General features: G+C 26.3%; 1 protein-coding gene across 2 annotated transcripts in view; it reads right to left on the reverse strand.

Moving 5' to 3' along the window:
• The window catches only part of LOC100204626 (ubiquitin carboxyl-terminal hydrolase 42), a 182,965-nt gene that overhangs the window by 127,961 nt on the left and 29,101 nt on the right, over nt 1-25,903 (reverse strand). For both annotated transcript variants that reach the window (XM_065803605.1, XM_065803606.1), the window contains exons 4-8: nt 20,066-20,133; nt 8,002-8,072; nt 3,769-3,851; nt 1,637-1,714; nt 1,336-1,429 (exon numbers count right to left, since the gene is read on the reverse strand). In XM_065803605.1, coding sequence (XP_065659677.1) covers nt 1,336-1,429; nt 1,637-1,714; nt 3,769-3,851; nt 8,002-8,072; nt 20,066-20,133 — 394 coding nt within the window. The remainder of the gene's footprint in view (nt 1-1,335; nt 1,430-1,636; nt 1,715-3,768; nt 3,852-8,001; nt 8,073-20,065; nt 20,134-25,903) is intronic.

Consider the following 25,903-nt stretch of genomic DNA (forward strand, 5'->3'; position numbering starts at 1 on the left):
CAAATCGAGTTAGGTGATTTCGGTAATACATAATCTCAAGCGCCTCTAGCCAAAAACAAATTTCTCAAATCGATAGACATACAGAAAACTTTGAATGGCATATTATCTAAGGCATGCATTCGTGATATGATTGCAGAAAGTGATTCTTCTTTTTTGTTGAATAAATAGTTTGCAATCATCATTTTTGATGCACTGCTTTCTGGACCTTCATCTTGCACGACATCCCATTTAAATACATTAATAATGTGTATTGTTCTTAAATGCGTGTGCTGAGGTGTTGTTGTTGAACCAGCTTTTTTTATTATTTCATAACATATTTTACATTTTGCTGTTAGTTTTTATGATCCTCTTAAAAAATGAATCCAAACAGAACTTTTATTTTTACATTGCTTTGTGTATTCCGAATAACTTTCCTTTGAAGAGATTTTAGGATGTACTGTCAATAATAATTTAACTTGTTAAACAAAACAAAATTAAAATTAAATAGTTATCAAATGTTGTTAAATTAAAATTGCTATTATTCCTTCTATTATTTGCGTACCTATTTAAAAAATATTGATCCAAATAATTCAATACACACCGCACTCCAATAAGCAAATCTCAACACTGTTGAAAATCTTAAAATATAAAACACGAACACGAGGTTATACCAAATATAAAAATTATTACATGTGGATATGAAATAAAGACGTGAAATCGTTAACTGCAATATATGAATATTTTCTCTATGTCTACTTGTATTATGCAGGATAAATGTAATTTACAATGGTTTTCTTTATTTCTTCTTATAGAATTGTAGAATATTTACAGAAACATAAACACAATTTAAAATTTGGAGAGAGCATGAAAAAATAAATTTCAATTTCGCAATTCGCTAGAAAAATTTTTGGAATTCGAAACTATATTATGAAAACGAGTTCCGAAATTCTCTGATTTCGTGATGCAATCCTTATATCAGAATGTTTTTGAGGACATTTTTTATGAATGTATCATAAGTTCTAGCAACCAGTATCTAAAAAGCTTAACAAATAGTTTAAGGAACAAGTAAGAACTTTATTAAACTCTCCCATTTTTACAGCTTAAAAACTAGATGTTTACAAAGGTTTACAAACCTAAGATAATTTCTGTTTAATGAGCAAATTATAAAAGTTTCATAATTTATAAAATAAAAATTAAAAGTTACATATCTAAGTTAAGAGTTACATAACTATCTACTTACCTATTTAAGTTAAGGGTTACCTAACTATCTACTTACCTACCTAAGTTAGGAGTTACTTAATTATGTTTGGAATTACCTAACTAGTTATTAACCTACCTAAGTTAAAAGTTACCTACTTGAGCTACAGACATAAATGGTCTTATGTCAAGTTCTTCAGGAAAAACAACATTCTTTGATATCTTTCCACCAAACATATTTGTAAAATCAAATCTAAAATAAACTCTAACTTGTTTTATTATCAGTAAAAATGAAACTTTTATAATTTTATTTTTTTATATAACAATATAAATATATATATATATATATATATATATATATATATATATATATATATATATATATATATATATATATATATATATATATATATAACAATATAAGTACTAAACTTAAATTATACTAAAAATAAAATAAAACCTTTTTAATTGTAATGTGAGAACATTTGGTTCTTTATAAATGCTGTTACGCTTTTGAGCAACAGTTTTCATTCTGCATCTTTAAAAAAAATCAACAAAATTTATAATTGTAGCTACAGATTTTTACTTGTTGAAAATTGCACAACAAAAAATTATTTTAATATATATTTATGGACTACAGTTTGATATGAATAAAAATTCATTTTGCTTAAATTCACTTTCAAATGAAAATTTTATTTAAAGTTTTAATAGCAGAAAACTTAAGTTTTTATGCACTGGTTAGTGCAAACATAAAAACTTAAATAATTTTTAAGTTTTTGTTGAACTGCTCTTAAGGTTTTTAAGTTTTTGTTGTTCTTAAGGTATTTTAAATCATCCATAGTCATGCAACTCTAAGTTTAAGAACTTACTGATTTTGCATCACTAAAAAATATCAATAAGTTATGATTATTCCGAGAATTTCAGTATCTATGTTTGATTGGTTCCAAAGATATAAATAATTTAACTTTGCTTTAAATCAACAAAAAATTAATTAATGGTTTTTGTTTCTGCTGTATGTTACAATTTTTTGGGTAAAGGAATCCAAAAAAAACAACTGCAAACATTTTAAAATAGACACAAAAGATAAATTTTAAACATTTATCATAAATTCACTAGGGTGAGTCAAGATATAACTTGATTTTTACAGAACAACATATTTTCATAGTGAACAATTAAACTTAAAATTTATGTTAAAATAAATATAAACAAAAATAATTGCAACATTTTGGTAGGAAAAAGTATTGATTAAAAAAATATTGTTTTACAAATAAAGAAAATTGTCTATTGTTGGTTTTTATAAGTAGATGATAAACACATGAGTAGAAACCAGAACATTTATATTCTTAAAAATAAAACATTTCCAAGAATACCACTGTTACTGATTTAACAAAAATCTTTTAAAATGAAATTTGTAATAGCTTCAAATAGTCTGATTACTAAGTAATAACTTTCACACAACATCGTTTTTAGGTATAATAAAATGGAATCGCAAAAGATTTGTGAAGCTATATTTTCTTTGAGGACTGTCTTACCTGAGAAATAGACAAATCATTATCATCATAAGTTCTAAAATATTTATGTTAAAGAATGTTATCTAAATAAAATTTTATTATTTACATTAAAATGTCATTAAAGAAACTTAAAAATGTGTGCAACCTTCGGCAAGAGTTAATGATTACACAAGCAATAAAAAGCCTGTTTAAAACAGACTTAGCAGGCTGTTAGTTATTTGTGCTGGCTATCTGCATTTGCATAAATTTATTTCAGGAAATAAAACAGATATTCTACATAAGTTGCTCTGTTTTTTAAGTGATGATATTAATCATCAACATCTTTTGTGTACAAGTTTTTGTACACAGTAATAGTACTTTTAAAGAATACTTAGTGGTTTCAATAAAATTTATTGGTTCTCACATGGAAGTTCTGTTTATTAAAACCTATATTATTATAAAACCTATAATTTTCACATGAAAGATTGGTACTATTGGCAATTTTCTTGGTTGCAAATAGCAACCAAGAAAATTCCCTAGTAGTAGTATAGGTAGTACCACTAAGAGGACAACAGCAAGGTTACAAAGACCATTGGAAAACCAAATATTAATAATAGCTACCAGACTTGGGTTTTGTATCCATTTTGTATATGATGTGTAAACACAATCATATTTATAAAATTAAAGAGGCAATAGCAACACTCAGTTGACAATACCTAAAGGATATGGGCAAATGGTTCCAGAGACCAGAAATTACCACTATTAGAAAATATTTCAAATTTTGAAACTAGTTTTAAAAAAACAGGTGAGTATTAATTTGCATAAAAGATATATACTAAATCAATAATATTAGTTGCAGTTAGATATATACTATAAAAGCAGCATCTGATGTTTACATGAAATTATTTGTTGAAAATTTTTTAATATAAAAATGGACATTTTGAAAATTATGGAAAAGATAAAACAATTTTTTACAACTGGATTCATGCTTTATAGAGAGTACCATTATTAGGACAATGAAAGAGAACATTATTATCAGAACAAATTGATTTGATTTTGCCTCCAAAAATGTTAATAATTCAAAATATTTTGTTTAAAATACCTTTCACAGTAGTATTTATTATCTCCTTCCAGCCGGTCAGCACAAACAGATCGCTGCAATGCTTGAATAACAGTGGAACAATCCTAAAAGTTATTTTTATTTGCAAAAATGTAAAATGTTTATAATGTCAGATTTTTTTATGATAAAGAGAACTGGAAATTTTTTTAAATTATTTAACAACATTTTAGTTAAAAAATTATTTAATAATAATGGTTTATTAAAAAATTTATATCAAACAAACAATTAGAATTATATTACACACAGGGTTTGAAGAATATTCTAAGTTACTAAAAATTATCCCAAAACACCTTATTGTATATCAAAGTTTGAAGGATATAGTATTGATTTGAATCGTACCACATTTAATCAATTGCACGTGGGATATGTACTACTATATTTTCTGAAAAATGGTGCTTGAGCGCAGGACACATGCAAGTACGATTTCTGAAGGCTTTGAGCATTTCGTTTTACTTAAGGTTTGTTTTTTCTGTATGTATTTCATCTGTATTTTAGAGTTAAAAAAAAAATTATTTAAATTTTAAAATAACCTTTTTTATTGATAATTGAAAAGCCGTTGCGAAATGTACCCGTAAGGAATGGGATAGGATTTTAACAATTTCACACAAAAAATATCACAGACATGCCTAATAATATTAAAGAAACTTAAAAGTACTATAAAAATACTTTTAAATTTATTATTTACATATTTTTATATTTTTTATTTACATATTTTTATACTTTTTATTTACATATTTTTATATTTTTGATTTATATTTATTTATATTTTTCATTATGAAGAACTTTAAAAGTAAGTTAGATGTTTTTCTTATCAAAATTTACAAAGTATCAAATAAATAGTACTTACATATTAATTACTAATAATCAAGTTTTTAAAATTTTTAACGAGTTAAGTTATTTTAATGACTATATGTTTTTAATAAGAAGACTTTTATATATTAAGTTAAAAGTATTTGTTGTTAATATGAAGACTTTCATATATTAAGTTAGAAGTATTTGTTGTTGCAGAAAAAGAATTTACCCCAAGCTTCCCAAGGTTTGAAATAATGTCTCTTTCGGTCTAACTCAATTAAATTGACTTAAAGATGGATTGTTAACAACAAAATTTTTCAATAACAATAGATTTTTCAAAGTCTTGTTTTGAAATTGTAATAACATTTTAGAACTTTGTGATTCTTCAAATAAGCTACATTGCTTTTATATTATCTTTATTGCTTTTATATGTGTCTCAATATTACCAAATGGTTTCATGGTTGCAATTAAACTTTTCTGCTGCTCTGAGTAAAAAATGCTTTTAGAACATAAGCTCTCTTTAAAATGTTAACAATGTTTTATCACCTTTTTTTTAATTTTAAGTGTTTTCCTGATTCTCAGAATATAAACAGTTGATGCGAAGCAATATTTAGTCAAGAAGTAATTTGCTTCAAACATTTTTTATTCAAATGAAGAATTCTGAGATTAGATTTCTGTTGCTTTTTTTTAAATGAGATTAAATTCCAATAAAAATTGATTATAGACTTCATTATACTCAAAAAAAAGTGTAATGAAGTGCTAATTATTGTACTATTTATAAATATATATTGTATATATATATATATATATATATATATATATATATATATATATATATATATATATATATATATATATATATATATATATATATATATATATATATATATATATATATATATATATATATATATATATACATAAATATATATATATATATTATATATATATATATTATATATATATATATATTATATATATATATATATATATATATATATATATATTATATATACATATTATATATACATATATATATATATTATATATACATATATATTATATACATATATGTTATATAAATATATACATATTATATATATATATATTATATATATATATATTATATATATATATATATTATATATATATATATATATATATATATATTTATATATATATATATATATATATATATATATATTTATATATATATATATATTATATATATATATATATATATATATATATACATATATATATTATATATACATATATATATATATATATATATATATATATATATACATATATATATATATATTATATATACATATACATTATATATATATATTATATAAATATATACATATTATATATATATATATATATATTATATATTATATATATATATATATTATATATATATATATTATATATATATATATATATATATATATATATATATATATATATATATATATATATATATATATATATATATATTATGTTAATATTTCCAGTAAGAGTGCTTATATTCAATACAGTGTGCTATATAATTCGCAGAGGAAATAATATGAATAATACATATAATAGAGCAAAGAATATGGTCTTAATACTACCGATTTATATAGAGATGATGGTCTTCGCTGCTTCTATAAATCAGTGGTCCTCAATTGGAAAAAACAAAGAAAAATCTAATAGAAATTTTTAAAGACAACTTTAATCTTGACCATCAGACCAAACTTAAAAACTGTCAATTTTCTTGATATCACATTTAAACTTTCTGATTTTACATGAAAAAAAAAAATTTTTTTAATGTAAATTCACCTCCCCAAAGCCAAGAAGGCCACTACAGACAAGGAGGCTACTTATGTTAATAAGTCGAAGAATTAAAAAGTTGAGTAAGGGTTGTAATCACAATAAATTAGCCTCCTCAACCATAGCAACCTGCTTGGCCTTGGGGAGGTGAATAATTAAAAAAGTTAATTAATAAATTTTTATTTGACAAATTATTATAAACTAGCTGACCGGACCCGTAAAAATACAGGTCTTTGTAAGTCTATTTCACACTGACCATTTCTATACTTTTTCCTTATATATATATCCTAGCTTTCTGAACCCATAAATAAGGGTCTTTACCAAACCTACTATTTCTATACTTATCTATTCCACAGCGATCGTTTCAATACCTTTTCCAAATTTACTTCAATCTTTTTTAGTAAAATAAATTTTTTTGAAAAATTGCTTTATGAAAAAGAAAATGTGCACCTTTTCTGTATACATAGAGCTTATAAGAGGTTTATAATTAGGTTTGTTTTTTTCCTAAACGCACATCATTGATAGCTCAGTGGTTTAGTGCAATGTCATTGGTGTCATTTTGGATGGTTTAAGACCTCCCGTTAGCGCAATAAATTTTGAAATTTTTTCAATCTTTCAATTTTTTTTAAATCATTTTGTTTGTTATAGTATATAATATAGTATATATCTTTACATGTGTTATGTATATAATATTTATAAAACTTTAAAAGTGTTTTATTTTGTATTTTAAAAAAATCGAAAAAGATTTGCCAATGATAGAATTCGAATTTTTCTGTTCAGAAGCTCTACAAGCTAACCATTCTGCTACCCTGGCATATTGATTGTTGAAAATTTAAAAAAATAAAGTCCTTTATTTATAATAAAAAAATTTTTATAATAAATAAAAGACTTTATAAAAAGAAAATAAATGTTATAGATCAAAGTTAACGAGATGTTGCCGCAATGCAATTTTCAAGTGAAAGTAAAACTGTAAAACTTAATATATGTTTTAATGATTGTATGTTTTAAAAATTTGAAATTTACGCAAGTTAGATACTTGCATGCACTTTCGTTCACATTTTCTTATAAAAAAAAAAGTGCTGCGACTCTCTCTTGCCGCTACATCAGTTGCAATGGTTGCCAAGAGTTTAGTGTCAAACACACTCAAAAGGGCACTACTACTACTATTATTATTACTACTACTACTACTACTACTACTACTACTACTACTACTACTACTACGACTACTACTACTACTTACTACTACTACTACTACTACTACTACTACTACTACTACTACTACTACTACTACTACTACTACTACTACTACTATTACTACTACTACTAACAACAGTTATTAAGTTATTATTATTAAGTTTGACAATAATATTTAAGATATAATCTTTAGATGTAAAATTGTAAGAATGATAAATTCATGAAGAAAGATAGTAGGAACTAATAATGAGTCATTCCTTAGGTTTAAAAAACCTAGTCTTAAACCTGACTGAACAAGAAATAATTTCTGAATATAGAATAAATTTCTGGAAACAGCTTAACTTTATTTATAGTTGCTAATAATATTTCAAATTTTAAGAATTTAAAAAAGTGTTGAAAAAATGTCACCTTAACATCCAAGTTTATATCCATCATAGTTTCAAATGTGTTTGAATCAAAGTTGCACTTTAAGCATTTAACTGAAAATATTGTAAATATACAAATTAGCATCTCTAACTAACTACAATAAAGAATAAAAACTAAAAAATGATAGCCTAAGATTTGGATTAAAAAAATAACTTTGTTAATAAAATATGAAAAAAAAAGATCTTATTCAAATATTCAGATAATAATAACTAATAACTAAAAACAATAAATACTAATCTATAATATGTCAATAATAAGCTATTAAGTAACAACATTTAAAAGAACCAATCAATAATAACCTATCAAGTAACAACATTTAATAGTACCAAATCAATAATGACCTATTAAATAACATTTAAAAAAACCAATCAATAATAACCTATTAAGTAACAACATTTTAAGGAACCAATAAGTAATACATGGGCCACGATAAAGGCGGGAGATGGTAGGGATAAGGGGTGGCTGAGGGAGCCATGGCCCCCCAGAATTTGGCAAAGTAATGTTGATTTTTTTGCTGATAAAAAAATTAAAAACTATTATATAAATAAAAATACTTTTATCTACTTTTAGCAAAATATATAAAAATAAATCGACTGTATTAATTAGTTTTAGTGGTAACTATGCAAGTAAAACAATTTGTAATTTTATGCCATGAAAAAAGCCTTCGGTTAAAAAAATCGTTACTTACTTGAATTGCCAGCGGTGGTCAGTTATTTTACCTATAATATATTTTTTTAATTAATTAATATTTTATATTATAATTTGTTTAATTTAAATACTTCAACTGAGCAAGAGTAAAGTGTCGAAGCATTGACTGACGATAAAGCTTAGCTGATAACTACAATTTACAAAATGAAAAATTACGCTAGTTTTTAACTTCGTGCAAATGAGTTTCGAATTCAAAGGATTATATTATTTGAAGCTAATTTTCTGTATAAAAAATATTTTAATTAACATTTGATTTAAACATGGACATATAAGATTATATCTCTTATACGCTCATGATCTAAATAAAATAAGTTTCTCTTATATAGATAAATTATCTAAATAAAGTTTTTATCAAATACTTTATTACTATTCAACAATCCGAACAAGATGAGTAAATTATGAAGATGAGTAAGAAAAATGCATATTTTAATTAAAACAAAAACTTGCTTGGAAACATTAGTGAGAACATCGAGAACAAGACTTTGAATCATTCAAAAAGCTGAAGAAACTTTCCACAACAAGATGTACCGTTCGGGCAGAATGTATTAAGAGAGTCATCAATAACTATGAATCGCTCTTGCAACTTTGTAATGAATGTAAGAAAGAAAAACTTGACCAAGAGACAAAAGCAATAACTGTTGGTTGCAAGAGTCAGATGGAATCCTTTTGCTTCTTTTTTGTATCAATCTCTCCTATAAGCTTTACCACCATGACTGATAACATGTCAAAATCTCTTCAGTTAACAAAGATGTCAACAAACAGTGGAAAAAAATCTGCATATTTAATGATTAATACAATAAAAAGAAGGAGAAATGATGACGACTTCATTTGTTTTATGCAATGGTTAAGAAAGCAGCAAATTCAATCAGATCAATTAAAAAATCTACCTTGCGGAGAAAACGAAAAAAGTCGAATTATTATCTTTTTCAATACGTTATTGATTGTGAAGAACAATCAAGCAATGCCTATTACCCAGAAACAGCTGATGATTTTTTTAAGCCAATTTATTTTGAAGCTCTTAACACAATTATTATTAATGCAATAGAAAATTGATTTGTAAAATAAATTTTTGAAAAACAATGACTCAAAAAAGATATGACTTTTTGTCAGTGCTAAATACACACGTTGATATTGTCAATAGTATATCTTTAATAGAAGTAGCCGAGCAATTTACTGCTCCACAGGATAAATGCAGGAATAAGTTTGGAACATATACTATAAAAAATCTCAATTAGATTTTTTATCAGATTTTTCAATTTTTTTAGTATTTGAAGATAATCTCCAAACAAAATTTTTATTTTCAAAATTGGGGCGACAAAAGTTTTTTTGAAACCACAAAAACATTTGAATTCAAGATAAACATTTCACTTTGCACCCAACCCCTCCCCCCCCCTCCCTTCATTTTTATTGCATGCCGTGGCCCATGTAATAACCTATCAAGTAACAACATTTAAAAGAATCAGTCAATAATAATCTATCAAGAAACAACATTTAAAAGAATCAATCAATTGTCAAGTAAAAGATTTAAATATTTTTTTTAACTTTATTTTAAAGAAATTTGTTTAAAATCATGATATATAAGAGACCACCAGGTTTTATGTTGTGTCACTCAAACAAAATTGTTTTTGTTTAAGAGGATTTGTTTTATAAAAATAGAATCTAGCGTTTTTAAAATCTGAAAAAAGTGCTAAGGATCACAAATCGGACAAAAAGGTAAATTGAGGGGCTAGATGTCCATTTGACCATTTTAGACGCCCATTACAAAAAATATATACATTTATTAAGAATATTTGTCTTATAAAAATAGAATATAAAGTTTTTAAATTATAAAAATTGGAACAAAGTGTTAAGGATCACAAAGGGCATAAAAAAATAAAATTGAGGGGCTCTACACCTCTACATTGAAGCATTTTAGACGCCAATTGTAAGAAAAAATTGTTAACTTATGGTATTTGTCTTATACAAATTGACACAAGTGTTTTAAAATCGAAACAAAGAACTAAGACTCACAAATAAAGCAAAAAAGTAAAATTGATGGGGCCCAAAGTCCATTTAAACATTTTAGATGCCTGTTACAAATAAAGACTTTAAGCAATTGAAAAAACTAAAACAAAATCTATATTTACAATACTAATATATATTTTACACAATCCAAACATACATTTATTTATTTTTCTGCCCTTTAGAGAGCAACATGTCAAAGTTAAAGATAAATTAAAGTCTTCTTTCATTGAAATTTACTACAGAGGATAATAGTTGTTCTCCATGTTGAGCATGGTCTTCTGCACGTTTATTTCTACTCCAGGTATATTTAAATTTAGAATAAATAGCTTCTCCACACTGTTCAGCAAACTTAGTTAGGCCACAGTTATGATGTTTGACAAAGGACTGAACATGACACAGCAAAATGTGAAACCTCCAGCTTAATGAACATTTTTTTCCTAGAGATTGTGCAAGCTCTTGGGTAGAAAGAAAAGAATTTTTAAACACGGCAAATGCCATTTTATACTCTGTAGAAAGAATTTGACCAAAACAGAAATCTTTTACTACTTTAAAGACTTTCAAACACTGAATTATAGGTTTTTTAGGATCTTGTTAGAATTATTTCCGTCCCAACCTCTACCTTGATACCCTCTCTGAAGAACACTTTTAGTTTTCAGCCAGTCATCAAATTCAGGCCAAATGTCCATAAATATCTCTAAATAGAGAATCCTTGGATCTATCACATTCATATATTGTTGCATGTTAGATTTTTTAGATTTATTTTTGACACTGTATTTTTCATACCAAAAATCAAGACATCTAAGAGTTTTTAATTTCCACATTCTCCATTTTTCAACCTTCACACTACAGGCATGATCTTTTTTCTCCATGACCTGATAGACCAAACACAGCATTGGCACATTTTAAATCAAATGCTACAAAAAAATTGACATCTTGTAACTTGAGCTTTTCTAATATAATTCTTAAGTTATGATTCAATTCAAGAACATCTTCAACAATAGCAAGAATTTGACAACGTTGAAAACCACTAATCATGTACATTACAGAAGACTCCACTATCCATAGAAATTCGTACAAATGCAAAATGAAAGTCTAAACCACATTGATTTATCAAATCAAATTCCCAACTAATTGTCTAGGAAATCTATCTGTAAAGATGTATAAATAGATAAGTGTCATTATTTTGTCACATTCATATATTGTCATTATATTGCATATAAAAATTACTAAGAAAACTTTAAGATTAATGAAAAACACAAAATGTAAATTTATATTAGAAATTTTTATACTTCATTTTATTTATATTTTATTTTATTAGAAACTCTAACATCATAAAAAAGCAATTTTTTGATTAATATATTACTAGATATCTATAAATAATATATAAATATGAATATATCTTAAATCTCCTTTTCTACATGATAAAAATGTGATATGGATTGCGAAAGATCATTTAATTTGCCAAAAATTGTTAGTTTCTACAAGTCTTACTCCCTATTCTTTTCCGAAGAAAAGAAATTAACTGTTTGGTCTTTTTATTAGAAAGTTCTAATACGATTTGAAGTTCCTTTGTTTTACTGATCTTCTATTTACTTTGTTAGAAGGACATCCAACGGTTTCATCTAACGGGTTTCCATCAGTTGATAAAGAAAATGTTGCCCCTGTTAAAATGCAGTTTGCATTTATTTTATTTTGTATTATACTTGTTCAGCTTGAATGCTCCCTAGACTTGTGGAAAGAAAAATCAAGTTTTTTACAGCAGTTGAAGAACAACAGTCGTGGGCATGTCCTGCTGATAAGATTTAGTAGTATTGCGCACTTTGGCAGAAAAAGCTTTGGCAGAAAAAGATATAGATGGTTTAGTTTCATTAAATTTGAGCATTTCATTTGAATTTCAGGTCAACATTTTCCATTCAACCTTTAAAAGTGAAATACAAAATTATATAAAAATAAGTGCTTCATTACAATTCGATATAAATAGTTAAGGTATATCTTTTTTATTAATAAGGTTAAAAATAAAAACTGTTTTTTTCTAACTTAGTATCATTAAAGCGTATTTTTTTAAGACTATTGATTTCTATATAGATGGTATCTATATCTAAAGAAATTAATATTATTAATTAAAAAACTTAAAAGCTTAAAAAAACTTGACAGAAATAATGAGTTTAAAAAATAGTTTTACATTATACCTTTGACACTTTCTCTCCCCACGAGCCTCTGGGTGTATTACCAGACTTGATCATGTGAAGATTTCTTTTACAACTGGAACAAAACTACAGTTGGGTAATTGCTAATTTCCAGGGAATAACCTGGATATATATACAGCTTCATCAAATCTTCTATTGTTGAATTTACAGGAGATAAAGACATAGGCCTTGCTCCAAAAAATTCCCAGCAACAGCAACAAGTTGCATTTCGCTGAAAAAAAGCTGTTGTAATGCTAACACCAGCCATTTAAATTTATTGAAATCAATGGAATTATATCCCAAAAAAATTAAATTACGAAAGTTGCAAAAAAGATATTCAAAAAGATGTTATATTAAAATATTATTTGTTATTATAAAATATTTCATCATTTTAATATTTAAATTTTTAGTTTTAAATGTAAAATAGAGAACTTTCCATTAATTTTCAAGCTTTTGTTTCTATATAATTTTTAATCAGAATAAAATTCACTATCTAGGTACGTGCGTATCTGGCTTTTTACGGCACCGATTTCAAAGTCAAAAACTGTGACCTTTTTTTTCACATCGTGCTCGAAGTCGGTGTGGTAAAGATGTATTTATTTGTCTTTTTTTTTAGAATTTTATATCAGCTTAGACTTTATTAAAAAAGTAGAATGTTTTATCTTGAATAAATTATGGTTTTTTTTTACGTGTAATAAATTTTTCAGTTTTTTTATTGCTATTTAAAATTTCGTTCCTGTTCTGGCACTGCATTGATATTGAAGGCATGTTGGTACATATTTGAAATTTTCCACTCAACTGTATAGATCTATTTCCTATGTGCCTGCCAAATTTCATTAAAAAATATTCATGACCAAATACCGTATTTTTTGACCCAGTGGAGGTACCATTTCACCTCTTTTAGTGTTACTGTTACTGTTACACTTTATAAAACTGTTTCTGCTATTGTTACTGTTACTTTTTGTTATAAATTCTGTTTGTTTTTTTACAGTTACCAGTGATTTTCATTCGGTTTTAAAATTTCGTTTCTGTTCCGGAGGTGCATTAATATTGAAGGCAGTTGGTACATATTTAAAATTTTTCAGGCAACTGTATAGATCTATTTTCTATGTGCCTGCCAAATTTCATCAAAAAATATTCATGACCACATACCCTATTGTTCTGCGCAGTGGAGGTATGTATTTCCACTTCCGTTACATAGTGTTAGGGGAGGGGCGGTTTTTGACAGTGGAGAATTCAGTATTTTTGATTTTGTATTCATTATAATGATATATTTTATTAGAACTGTTACACAAACTTTTTTTTTAATAGCCTTTTTTTATAATTGTTAAATGATTTACACAAAAACTAACAAGTATAATTAAGGTGGTTTTATATATATATATATGTTAAAATGCAGTTTATCTTAAACTGCATTTTAAACTTAAACGAAAAACTGATTTCTTTGGTAATGATATTGAAGATGTAGTTTTTGATTCAATAATCAGCTTTTGCCCCGTAACTGATGAAGTGAGTAAAGCATTAGCTGACTGCCTTAATGCAGATATTAGCGTCAGTGACAGGCAGTACAAGTGGCGATTTGAAATGAGTTCTAATGATCACCTTAAAGACCAGACTAAGTCAGCTAGGCTTCACAACATTGATTCAGAAGAACTTATGCGTATGTTTATAACTATATATATATATATATTTTTTTTTTTTTTTTTTTTTGATGGCTAACTCTTTTCCTCCACCAAAGTTAGTTTAAAGGCAAAATTCTGCAAAATAAAATTTAAAATGCTAAAATTAAAATTATTTAACACTATTTTATGATGATTCTGCATAAAAATCATTAAAAACAAAAACAGCATTTTCTCAGCTTTTTCCATACCCATAATTTACCATATCGCCACTTTAAGCTATATATGATATATAAAAATTATACATCTATTTAAAAAAAAAATTTATAGATGAATGGTGATTTTTTAAATTATTTAATTATGATTAATAGCCGACCCAATTAAATAGTAGTATTATGATTGTTGAATTTAATTTAGTGCATCATTGGACCTCACAAGAAAACAAATCTATTTTATGGTAAAGCTAAAACTTGTTTAGCTTGTAATTTTCCAATACCAGCTCATTTTAATATTGGCTGTAGAAATGGACATGTACTGCATATACTTGCAACTAACAATGATTCATATAAAGTAACTGTAGAACTAATCGGTAAGTATTTTAACATCAAAATTTGTATAAGTCAGATTCAGCAACTAGTTAGAACATCAAAAGTCTTTGTAAACCATTTTTTACGAAATTCGAAACCATTTGTTGACATCTGCAACATGCTCTTTGCGTACCAAATAAAAACATCTGCTGTGGCACAAACATCGCAATCAATTGCAACCTCAATTGACTTTGCTACATATTCTTCATTTTCTTATATATGGCTACCGATTTAGTCAAATTCCACATTGTAAAACTGTAGAACAAATGATGCGTGAGCTTGGTGTGCTTTCAGACTTACAGGCTGCTAAGATAGCATTTACAACAAAAGATCTGACACTTGGTTTTGATACAACAACCCAGGAGGATGTTCATGTAAATGCTGTGCACTTGACAACGGAATCAGTATGTATGGTTGTAGCTATTGATCAACTTCCTGGAGGTACAGCTTATGACTATCAGACATTGTTGTACAGCTGAACAAACTTTGCTACAAGGATGCAAAAGGTACTCTAACTAATCTAAACCATTCTTTTACTTTAATATATTTAGTTTTCTGAATAAAATTTCGAGTTAAAATGAAATATTATAATTAGTGCATGTTATTATTTCACATTCTTCTTGCAATTGCCAAAATGAACTTTTTTATGATATTCATAGGTGATCCAAAAGGTCTTGTAACCTTTTTGGACCAACACGAGTTGCCCAGAAGATTGCTACCACGCTATAGAGGCAACAGATTACATATGCTTTTTCACACATGTGGTATTTTGATCTGTCATTATGCCATATTGAAGACATTTCTGTGTTCTGGCTTGGCGTTATGCGGAGGTCTGCGAAATTCAAGACAAGACATCTGAAACAGGTATCTTTTTTCTTTTTTATACCTGTTCAGTTCATTTGATAAAGTGCTACACAATATTATAGGCTATAGAATTAGTTACAAAAATAGTTACAAATACAAATTACAAATAGTAATGACACTTGCAAGATTAACGGGGAGTAAAGACTATTATAAACAAAGATTATTCTTTGTATCTAATTAACTTTTTCACCTTAGGTATCCGTGAGTTGTGTGTTATAGCTTTAATTGGAAAGCTACTTTCTGGTCCTTGGATGACAAAATTTTATATTGCACCAGGTACGGGACTTGACTACATATCTGACATTCAGGTAGTAAAAGATGTTCGGAACACTCTTATTGAGAGCAGCAAGAATCCTTTATCTCTACTTAAACGAAAAACTGATTTCTTTGGTAATGATATTGAAGATGTAGTTTTTGATTCAATAATCAGCTTTTGCCCAGTAACTGATGAAGTGAGTAAAGCATTAGCTGACTGCCTTAATGCAGATATTAGCGTCATTGACAGGCAGTACAAGCGGCAATTTGAAATGAGTTCTAATGATCACCTTAAAGACCAGACTAAGTCAGCTAGGCTTCACAACATTGATTCAGAAGAACTTATGCGTATGTTTAGCACTGCAAAGCACAAAGCTCCAAATGCCACTCTTTGTTTTCTTTCTTCAAAACTTCGTGCTTGCAAAAATAAAACAACTGCTCTGCTATGCAAAAAGCCAAATGATATTCAAAACAAGTTGATATTATCTCTAATGCCAGAAAAAAGCAGTTTACAAATATGCAATGTCATAATGACCTGAAGTTAGAATTGATAAAACGAATGGCAGATAAAATTCAGAAAAAAAGAAAACAAAGAACGTAGATGTAGAAAAAATATTAAAAATTTGCATGTCTGATCAGGTAAAAGAAATGTTTCCTGACCTAGAAAATAATGAGGCCTCAGATATTAGAGAAATTCTTATTGGAGTTTCTATTGAAAGAAGTATTTGCCACATGTGGTTCGATAATGTTTCCTGACCTAGAAAATAATGAGGCCTCAGATATTAAAGAAATTCTTATTGGAGTTTCTATTAAACGAAGTATTTGCCACATGTGGTTCGATAATGCTACTAACATTCAGGATGTATATTAAGGCAGAATTGTTGGCATTAAAAAGAAGAAAAGTGTTATATATATAGTTTCTTATTGGAAACCAAAAGAGAATGAAGATGATGGTGTTGAGTATGAAGTGAGCAAATATCAACTTTCTGCATACATAATAAATGGTGATATGGTGATAACATAATAGAAATGTGTAATAAGGTATATGTTATTTAAAATAATAGTATGTCTTATAAACTTGCATTAACAGATATTATTTACAGATAGTAGGTTAATCTTTATTTTTATAATAAATTTTACAGTGCCTAATGTATATCATATTCTCTACCCTCCCCTTTTTTTAAGATAATGAAAAGATTTATAATTATTTAATTTGTTTTTATGTATACATATATGTATATACATATATGTATATAGAAATGTAATTTTAGGTAGTTGGTTAGTTACCGATATCCAACAACCATGGTTGACCTGGTTGCAATGAGCTATGGGAAACTAAAGCTCATTTACTATTTGACATTAGCAAATTGCCTGGCTCATGACAGTTAATGTTAATCATAATGATGGCTATACATTGTTTCTACCCAGAAAGACAGACTTTTGCTTGCATGGATTGAGAGATGTTAGTGTTTAGTTACAATAAATCAGTACACTCTAGGCAAATGACATATGCCATTACCAGATAGTTACACTAACACAATACAACTTTCTTTTTATTATAACTTATAATCAAATCTATTATATTTCAGGTTAAAAAGTATTGAAGGGTCTACTTCTATCAATTTTTCTGTTTGGTAATGGGAAATGTGTTGTGTATCAGGAGTTAAGTGATTTTGAATTTTTTTTTAAGTTAGGAACTCATTCTCATCTAATTTGTAATGGGTTTTTCAGTTATTGTGCTAAATATCTAATATAATTTCACTTATCTTTTATTGCAAGGTTTTAACTATGATGGTAGCTTGCTACTGTAGATGTTCATCTTAAAGACCTCAAGATTATATTTATTAATTCAGTAATAACAGTTACATGTTAATTTATTATACATTAGTTAATTGTTAGCCTTAATTTTTTTTAAACTTTATATATCTGATATATTTTATCTTATCTATCATTGCAAGGTTACACAACATGATGAAAACCACACAATTGATTCAATGGATGTTGATCTTTTTCATATCAAGATTAAACCGGTTCATACTTTTTTAGAGATTGATTATGTTTATTATTGCAATAATAACAGTTATATATTTATTATCCGCGACATAAGGCATCCTTATTAAATAGGTATAGCGATATTAATTTAGGGGTTTACTTTATTTTAGATATCATTGGATGTGGTTTCATCTGCGTACTAAAGAATCAACTCTTTCTAGGTATGGATGTCACAGTTTTGTTTGCTTCAAAAACTAGGCTTTCTTTAAAGCTGCAATTCTATTAAAAACATTACTAAGCAAAAAAGAAAATAATTATTATAGTCTAAATTTTTTGTTAAAGAAGTATGTAAAAAAATTATTTTTATTTTTGCGGTTTGTTGGAATTTATATAAAGTTAGATAGATATATGGACTACGGAAGGGAAAATGTAGGAGAGCCGCGGTGGATTCGCCACCCCCCCTTAAATTGTTTAGATGGATATTATGATTATGTTTTATGATTGTTTATGATTGTTTTTTTTTGTACTTCGGCCCCCACTAAAATGTCACGTCTTTTCCGATGTTATATATGTATATATATCTTTTTTGTATATATATATCTTTCATTGAAATTCATTAGTAACGATAAAAATGATGCGAAAACGCTAAGGCTTTTAATTATTTAAATTTCACCTATACGCTATAGAAAATCTAGCCTTGGTGCATATTTAATAAAATAAATATATATACCCTTAACCATAAATCATTAAAAATATTTTGTTATTTTAATTCAAAACTTTTTTAATAACGTTTTTAAATCGTTTTGCACATTTCACTATGCAAAATCATGCGCAAATTAACAAAAATTCTATTACAAAGCTGCCATTAGCCGAACGCAAGTTTTAAACGTAAGTTGCATTTTTCTTAAGCAATGCTTCATAAAAAATAATGTTACTTAAATGAGCATAACTTTTTTTGTAACTATTTTTTTTACATAAAGTTTTCACCATTTTATTACAAATTCAAAGCTCTTTGGAACCATATCTAAAACTTAGATAAATAAATGGTTTGAAATTTTTGACACGTACCTACACTATCATAATCATTTATAAAAATATGAGGGTAGAAACTTTCACATTGCCCTTTTCTTCCTTTTTTTTGACCCCTTTGCACCATATTCAGATTTTAAAAAACCCTTTTTTATAAGTAAACTAACAATACTCTTAAATAAAAAAAATTTTGTATGAGTGACATGACAAAAAACCAGGCGGTCTCTTTGCCCAACCGTGCCAGGAGTTGTTTTTTAAAAATTACTTTTTTTGTTATTTTTGAATTAAATTTAAAAAATTGAAGTTAAAATAATTTGGTAAAAAATATATATAAACTAAAATTGTTTTATGTAATTTTAAAAAGTTTTACATTTAAAGAAATAAATCATGCTTATCAAATAAGATATTCAAACTTTGTATCATTGAAACAAAAATAGCATGTTTTAACTTGTATAATTACATTTTGTATGTGATTGTGCCTATAATTAAAATCTAAAACTATTTGTTGATGCACTCAATGTTTCTTGTACTTATAAAAAGTTACTAAAATTATATGTTCAGTAAATAAAAAAGCATGTTATAAATGCCTAATATAAATATAATATAAAATTTTTTTAGCTTTGACTAATAACTTTGGCTAATATTATTTTTTCAAACGCCAGGGTTAGTTAAAAAGCCAGATTTAGCGAGAGATTTAGTGAGCAACTTGTACAAAGAACTTGTTTAAAAGGCCAGATTTAGCAAGAGGCTTGGTCAGTTACTTGTAATAAAAGTTATTTTTTAATTAAAAAAAATTTTTTACCTTGACTTCTGTATAACCCACCAAAAATTGCATTAGCAACAGATGTTTCTTTTGAAAACTTGTCTAAACTGTATAAAAAACTAATAAACCTCCAAATATTTGAATGAATCAAAAAACTTTTTAGGACTTTAAACTTTTCAGCTGCTTTATAAGTTAACAACATCAATAACCAATTTTTCAAAAATTTAAATAATTGAAAATAGCTGAAAATAGCTGAAAATTGTTCAAAATATAAATATTCGAAATGTTAACAAAAATAACTTATGGGAATAACTCCAAAACAAAAATATATAATATATAAAGTAGAATGTAACTCCAAAACAAAAATATATATTATGTAAAGTAGAATGTGACTCCAAAACAAAAATATATATTATGTAAAGTAGAATGTGACTCCAAAACAAAAATATATAATATGTGAAGTAGAATGGGGTCAAATTAAATACTTAAGAGTTAATTTTTTCTTACATGAAAAAGATAATTAATTTTTTTTATAAGAGACTTCCAACACAAGGTGTGTTAATATTAAAGAAAATGTTAAAAAAAATCTTTGAGTTAAATATTTTTGATTAAATCCAAATAATATATGTATATCAATAAAAACTAAACTTGTCGCACCTCCATTTTACTTTGATAACTCAGATTCTTTATAATATATGTCACTATCTACCACATAATTTATTTAATGTGTGTTTAATTTGTAAGAGTTTCAGTATATGATGTCATCTAGACTGTTGATAAGATCAATCTAAAAATAAATAACTTTTTCTTTGGATAAAAGTGGGTGGGGACCAAGGTCCGATCACTTGTATTTAATGTTATTAAATAATGAATCAAGTATATTTATTTTGTAAAGTTTTGAATCATATTTTTAATCACATATTTTCACATATTAATAAAATTTATATAACTTGTCAATGCAAGAATATATTTATATCAAATTTAAGAATATATTTATATCAAATTTATTTTGTAAGATTTGTACTACTTATTTTATATACCTGAAGTTTCAGTGAATTCTAATGGTTATATACCTGAAGTTTTAGTGAATTCTAATGGTTATATACCTGAAGTTTCAGTGAATTCTAATGGTTATATACCTGAAGTTTCAGTGAATTCTAATGGTTATATACCTGAAGTTTCAGTGAATTCTAATGGTTATATACCTGAAGTTTCAGTGAATTCTAATGGTTATATACCTGAAGTTTCAGTGAATTCTAATGGTTATATACCTGAAGTTTCAGTGAATTCTAATGGTTATATACCTGAAATTTCAGTGACAGAATTCTAATGGTTATATACCTGACAATTCAGTGACAGAATTCTAATGGTTATATACCTGAAGTTTCAGTGACAGAATTCTAATGGTTATATACCTGAAGTTTCAGTGACAGAATTCTAATGGTTATATACCTGAAGTTTCAGTGACAGAATTCTAATGGTTATGGGTGAAAATTTATAAGGTTAATTTTAAAGTTGAAACTGGTTATTGCAAAACTTGTATTAGTCAATTCCATAACTTTTAACTTTAAGTGTTAAAAGAAAAGTTTTATATAAAATACTTTCCAAATACAACATAAATTGGAAAACACAATTATTACATTTTCTAAAAGTACACTACACGCATTTACTATTTAAAAGTACACTACACGCATTTACAATTTAAAAGTACACTACACGCATTTACAATTTAAATTAGCTTAACTTATTGTCAGAATAATTCAATTATTGTATTAATTTTATAAAAAGGACACACAAAATATATACTTCTGATTTTTATAGAATAGTAAATAAATACAAATATAATAATATTAAACAAATATTAAATATAAGATTCTCTAAAAATTATAATATTTGTATAAAGTTTATACCATCAATAAATAAACGCTTATTTTTAAAAACAAAACAAATATATAAATTGTTGTTAATTTACAAATAATCCTGATTATTTTTAAAAAGAAGTTGCTCTATTAAAATATAAATAAAAATACTAATTTATTTTTACATTACCAATATTTTTTAGGATTTAGTGAATAAATAAATATGATTGGCTGATTGTGAATGAAAAAATACTTCAATAAATTAAAAAAAAAAATTCTACAATGTCATATACTGAAACTCTTAAAAACTGATCACACATAAAATAAATTATCAAGTCTGTAAACTGCAGTGTATATTATAAAGACTCAGAAATAAAGTTAAATGGAGAATGTGAACTTTGATTAAAACAACAAGTTTAGTTTTTATTGATTTCACTTTTATGATTTAGTTTTAATTTAACTCAAACTTCTTCTTTAATATGAACACAACATATCATAGGAGTTGGTAGCCATTTGTTTTAGAAAATTTGGAACTATTTTTAAATATATAAAAATTTTAGCTTTTTATATTAAAACTTTAGGTTTTTTAAGAAACTTTGTTTACCTGGAAAAAAAAATTATTTTATTCAACCCTCGCGTTTGGGAAGAATGAAATATGTTGATGAACTTAATTTAAATAAACAAACATGTTACTTACATGTAATATGTCCATTTAAACTTAATTTTGAAAAGGTTCATAGCTGTATAAAAAGTTACACAAGGATATATTTTAGGTGCACTGATAGCGACATTTACTTTCAAAAGTTTTATGCCCATTTTCAAAAAAAGAAAAAAAAAGTTTTTGCTGACAAAAAATTAACTTATTTTCTTATTACTTGCTTATTCAGAAAACGATTCAACAAATACTTGCAAAAGGTTTTATAAATAATTAAGAGTAAAAGAATAAATATTATCAAAACTATGTTATTAAAGCTTCTGAAAATGACTGAAAATCGGTACCAGACCATTGTTGAATCCAAAGATAAAGAGTAAATAAAAATAAAACTGAATTCAAATTTTTAGATAATCATTTTGTAGTGACTTATCAGCCATTTTAGAAGCTGCTGATTTTAAAAATGAAAATTTTGATGATCATTTTTTGATATTAAAATGGTTAAAACAAATTTTTTGTTTTTTATTTTAAATGTTATAAAGTGTTACAAGTTGCATAAGGGCGGTAGGGAAGTAGGGGTAGAGCCCTTGTTCGCCACTACACCCCCTTCCCTACACTAAGGCCCTCTTCTACCAGGTAAGAAAAACACAAAAAATAATAAAAGATTTCATTATTTTTTTAAATGACAAACTCACCTCCATTATAAACATCTTTATTTGAAGCATTATGCAACTAAATTAACATGATGTTGCAATCCAAAAAATACCAACAACAAAGTTAAAAAGATAATTAGTAATTCTTTTTTTTCTTCTCAAATTTGCATTGTGAAAGTGTTTAACAGATTCTTTGCAGTCAATTTCTAATCTTACAACAGATTTTAATCTTGCTACATTTATAACTTATTTTTAGCTAACTTTTGAAAGTGAAGAATTATGCTGGAGTCAACAAGGTCATTGCTGAACAGCACTTTATGTGAAGCAACCCCTTTCAAAAGTTCAGCAAAAGAGTTTTCAGTTTCCAAGAGCAAAATTCAAAAGGCAAACTTGTTGTGTAACCAAAAAAGCACCGTAGATGTTGCAGACAAAATGTCTGCAACATCTGAGACAATTGAGATGATTGACAGATGTTGACAGACACAAAAAGAGTTTTACTTGTACAAGACAAGATGTAGAGTTGGAGCAAGAACCAGTGTTCCCTTCATCCAACCATCATCTAACACATGAATGAGGAACTAATTGTTACTTTTACACTGCTTGTCGATAATTTCAGGTGACCATGTTTTTAGATTTATCAACCATGTTTTTAGATTTATCAACCATGATGTTAGATTTATCAATAAAGTTATGCATAACACTGTTAACCATATAAACACTTTTCTTTGGCCCACAATTAAAAAAACTTAATTTATTTAATTATTTTTCTACTAGTCATACAGGACAGCTTAAAAACTGCAAACTATGTTTTAGTTTCCACAATATTTATAACAATCATATTACTAACCAAACTTGCTGGGTGCCAATAATCAATGTCAGTTATTTTGTTAAAACACCGTCAACATCTTTTGAATGTCAGTACTCAAAAGAAGATGAAACTGTAATTGAGCAACTTCAATATTGTTAGTGAAAGTTTTCTAATATTTCCCTTTATTAAAGAATAGTCATTGTTAAATGGATATAAATTTTAACTGATAAAATTATTTATCAAACATTTTTATGTTCTTCTACTGAAACTTTAATTATTTATTAAAAATGACAACAATATTCCTAATAGTTCCTTAAAGTACAAAATACCTAATAGCAGATTGGATAAAAATAGTTAAATACAGGGCATGTTAAAATGAATTTTAAAACTTCATAACTTTTGAACATTTAAATTTTTAACTTTTGAACATTTAGTTATTTAACTTAAACTTTGCACTTTTTTTTTTTGTTCGACTGGCATCATTGGTTACTATAGTTACCTTGTTTTGTAAAAGTTTTGAGCTCCTAGACTTAAGAGTCCAGGTAAACACATTAAATAATGAAGTCTAAATCCCAAGTTCTTTTTTGAGACTTCCTATCTTTTGTAAAATTAAAATTTACAATTTATATAACAAGTGACAATTGAAAAACAAGACTGGATTTAAAAACTCCTTTAAGGCATAAGGTAAAACAAAAAGAAAAAATATTTTAGAAAGTATTTTTATTCTAGTTTTTACATATTTTATGCTTTTATTTTTTATATAAAAATGATTTATTTAAAACAAGAAGAGAATAGAAAATGTGTGCATGAATTTTATTTAAATTACAGAAATGTTGGTAAAAAGTTCACTTATGCCCACTTTAAAACTGAGAATATACCTAAAAGTACTATTTGCAAGACAATTAAACCTGATGAAAGTGAATCTGGTTACCAAAGAGTTCAAGGAAGTGAAGTAAAAGCTAAAAAAATGATCAATACAAATATTAAAAGGCTCAAACTAATGTTTGACTATCAAGATAGAGTTTCTCAACGACAGGCAACTAAAATGGAGCCTAGGTAATCTAGGCTTTAACAGCCAATTTATGTAAAAAATAAGTCCAACTTTGATTTAAATTGTTTAAGTGTTTTAGAATCTACGTTTTGATCTAAATTATTCCAGCTGTGAATAACACGGTTTGTTAAGAAATAGTACCTCTTTGGATTTTTAATTAATTATCTATGAAACCTCATATTGTGACCTCTCGTATTTGAAGTTATTAAATCTGGTGGGTATTCCAATGTTAAGCTATTTATTTTTTTTACTATTTTGAAAAGTTGGATTAAGTCATTACGTTCGCGTCTTTTTTCAAGAATCGTTAATTTAAAGTAGGTTAGTCTACTTTCATAGTTTTTCCCTATATATATATACATTGTGTATATATGCCTAGTATTTTTGCTACCTATATGCATGCGTTTACATTTGCTGACATTAAATTTTAATAGCCATAATTGTGACCATGTCATTAATTTGTTTAGATCTGTTTGAGTCTTTTCTATATCAGAAGATGATCTAATTATGTTAATTAGTTTAATATCATCAGCATACATTTCTCAGCCTTATTTTGTGCCTAGTGAACTGGATGTAAATCAAGAAATCTACTTTAAAAAATGCATTAAGAAGAGAATTTATCCAGTCTAACTATAATAACAATAATTCAGATGGTCTTTGGAGAATTTTAAAAAAACTTGTCTGCAAAAATAATTGGCATGCAGAAAATCTTAAAAAATTACGCTCTAGAATCAAGTATTGTCTTAACAAAGTTGATATTGAGCTCATATGGAGTTTAGCTCAGTCTTTACCAGGCCTAGTTAATAAACTCAGAAAGAATGGTTTAATTGAAAATAACTGATTATATAGATAAAACC

Source organism: Hydra vulgaris, chromosome 08, assembly GCF_038396675.1.
Source record: "Hydra vulgaris chromosome 08, alternate assembly HydraT2T_AEP".
NCBI classification, from domain to species: Eukaryota; Metazoa; Cnidaria; class Hydrozoa; order Anthoathecata; family Hydridae; genus Hydra; species Hydra vulgaris.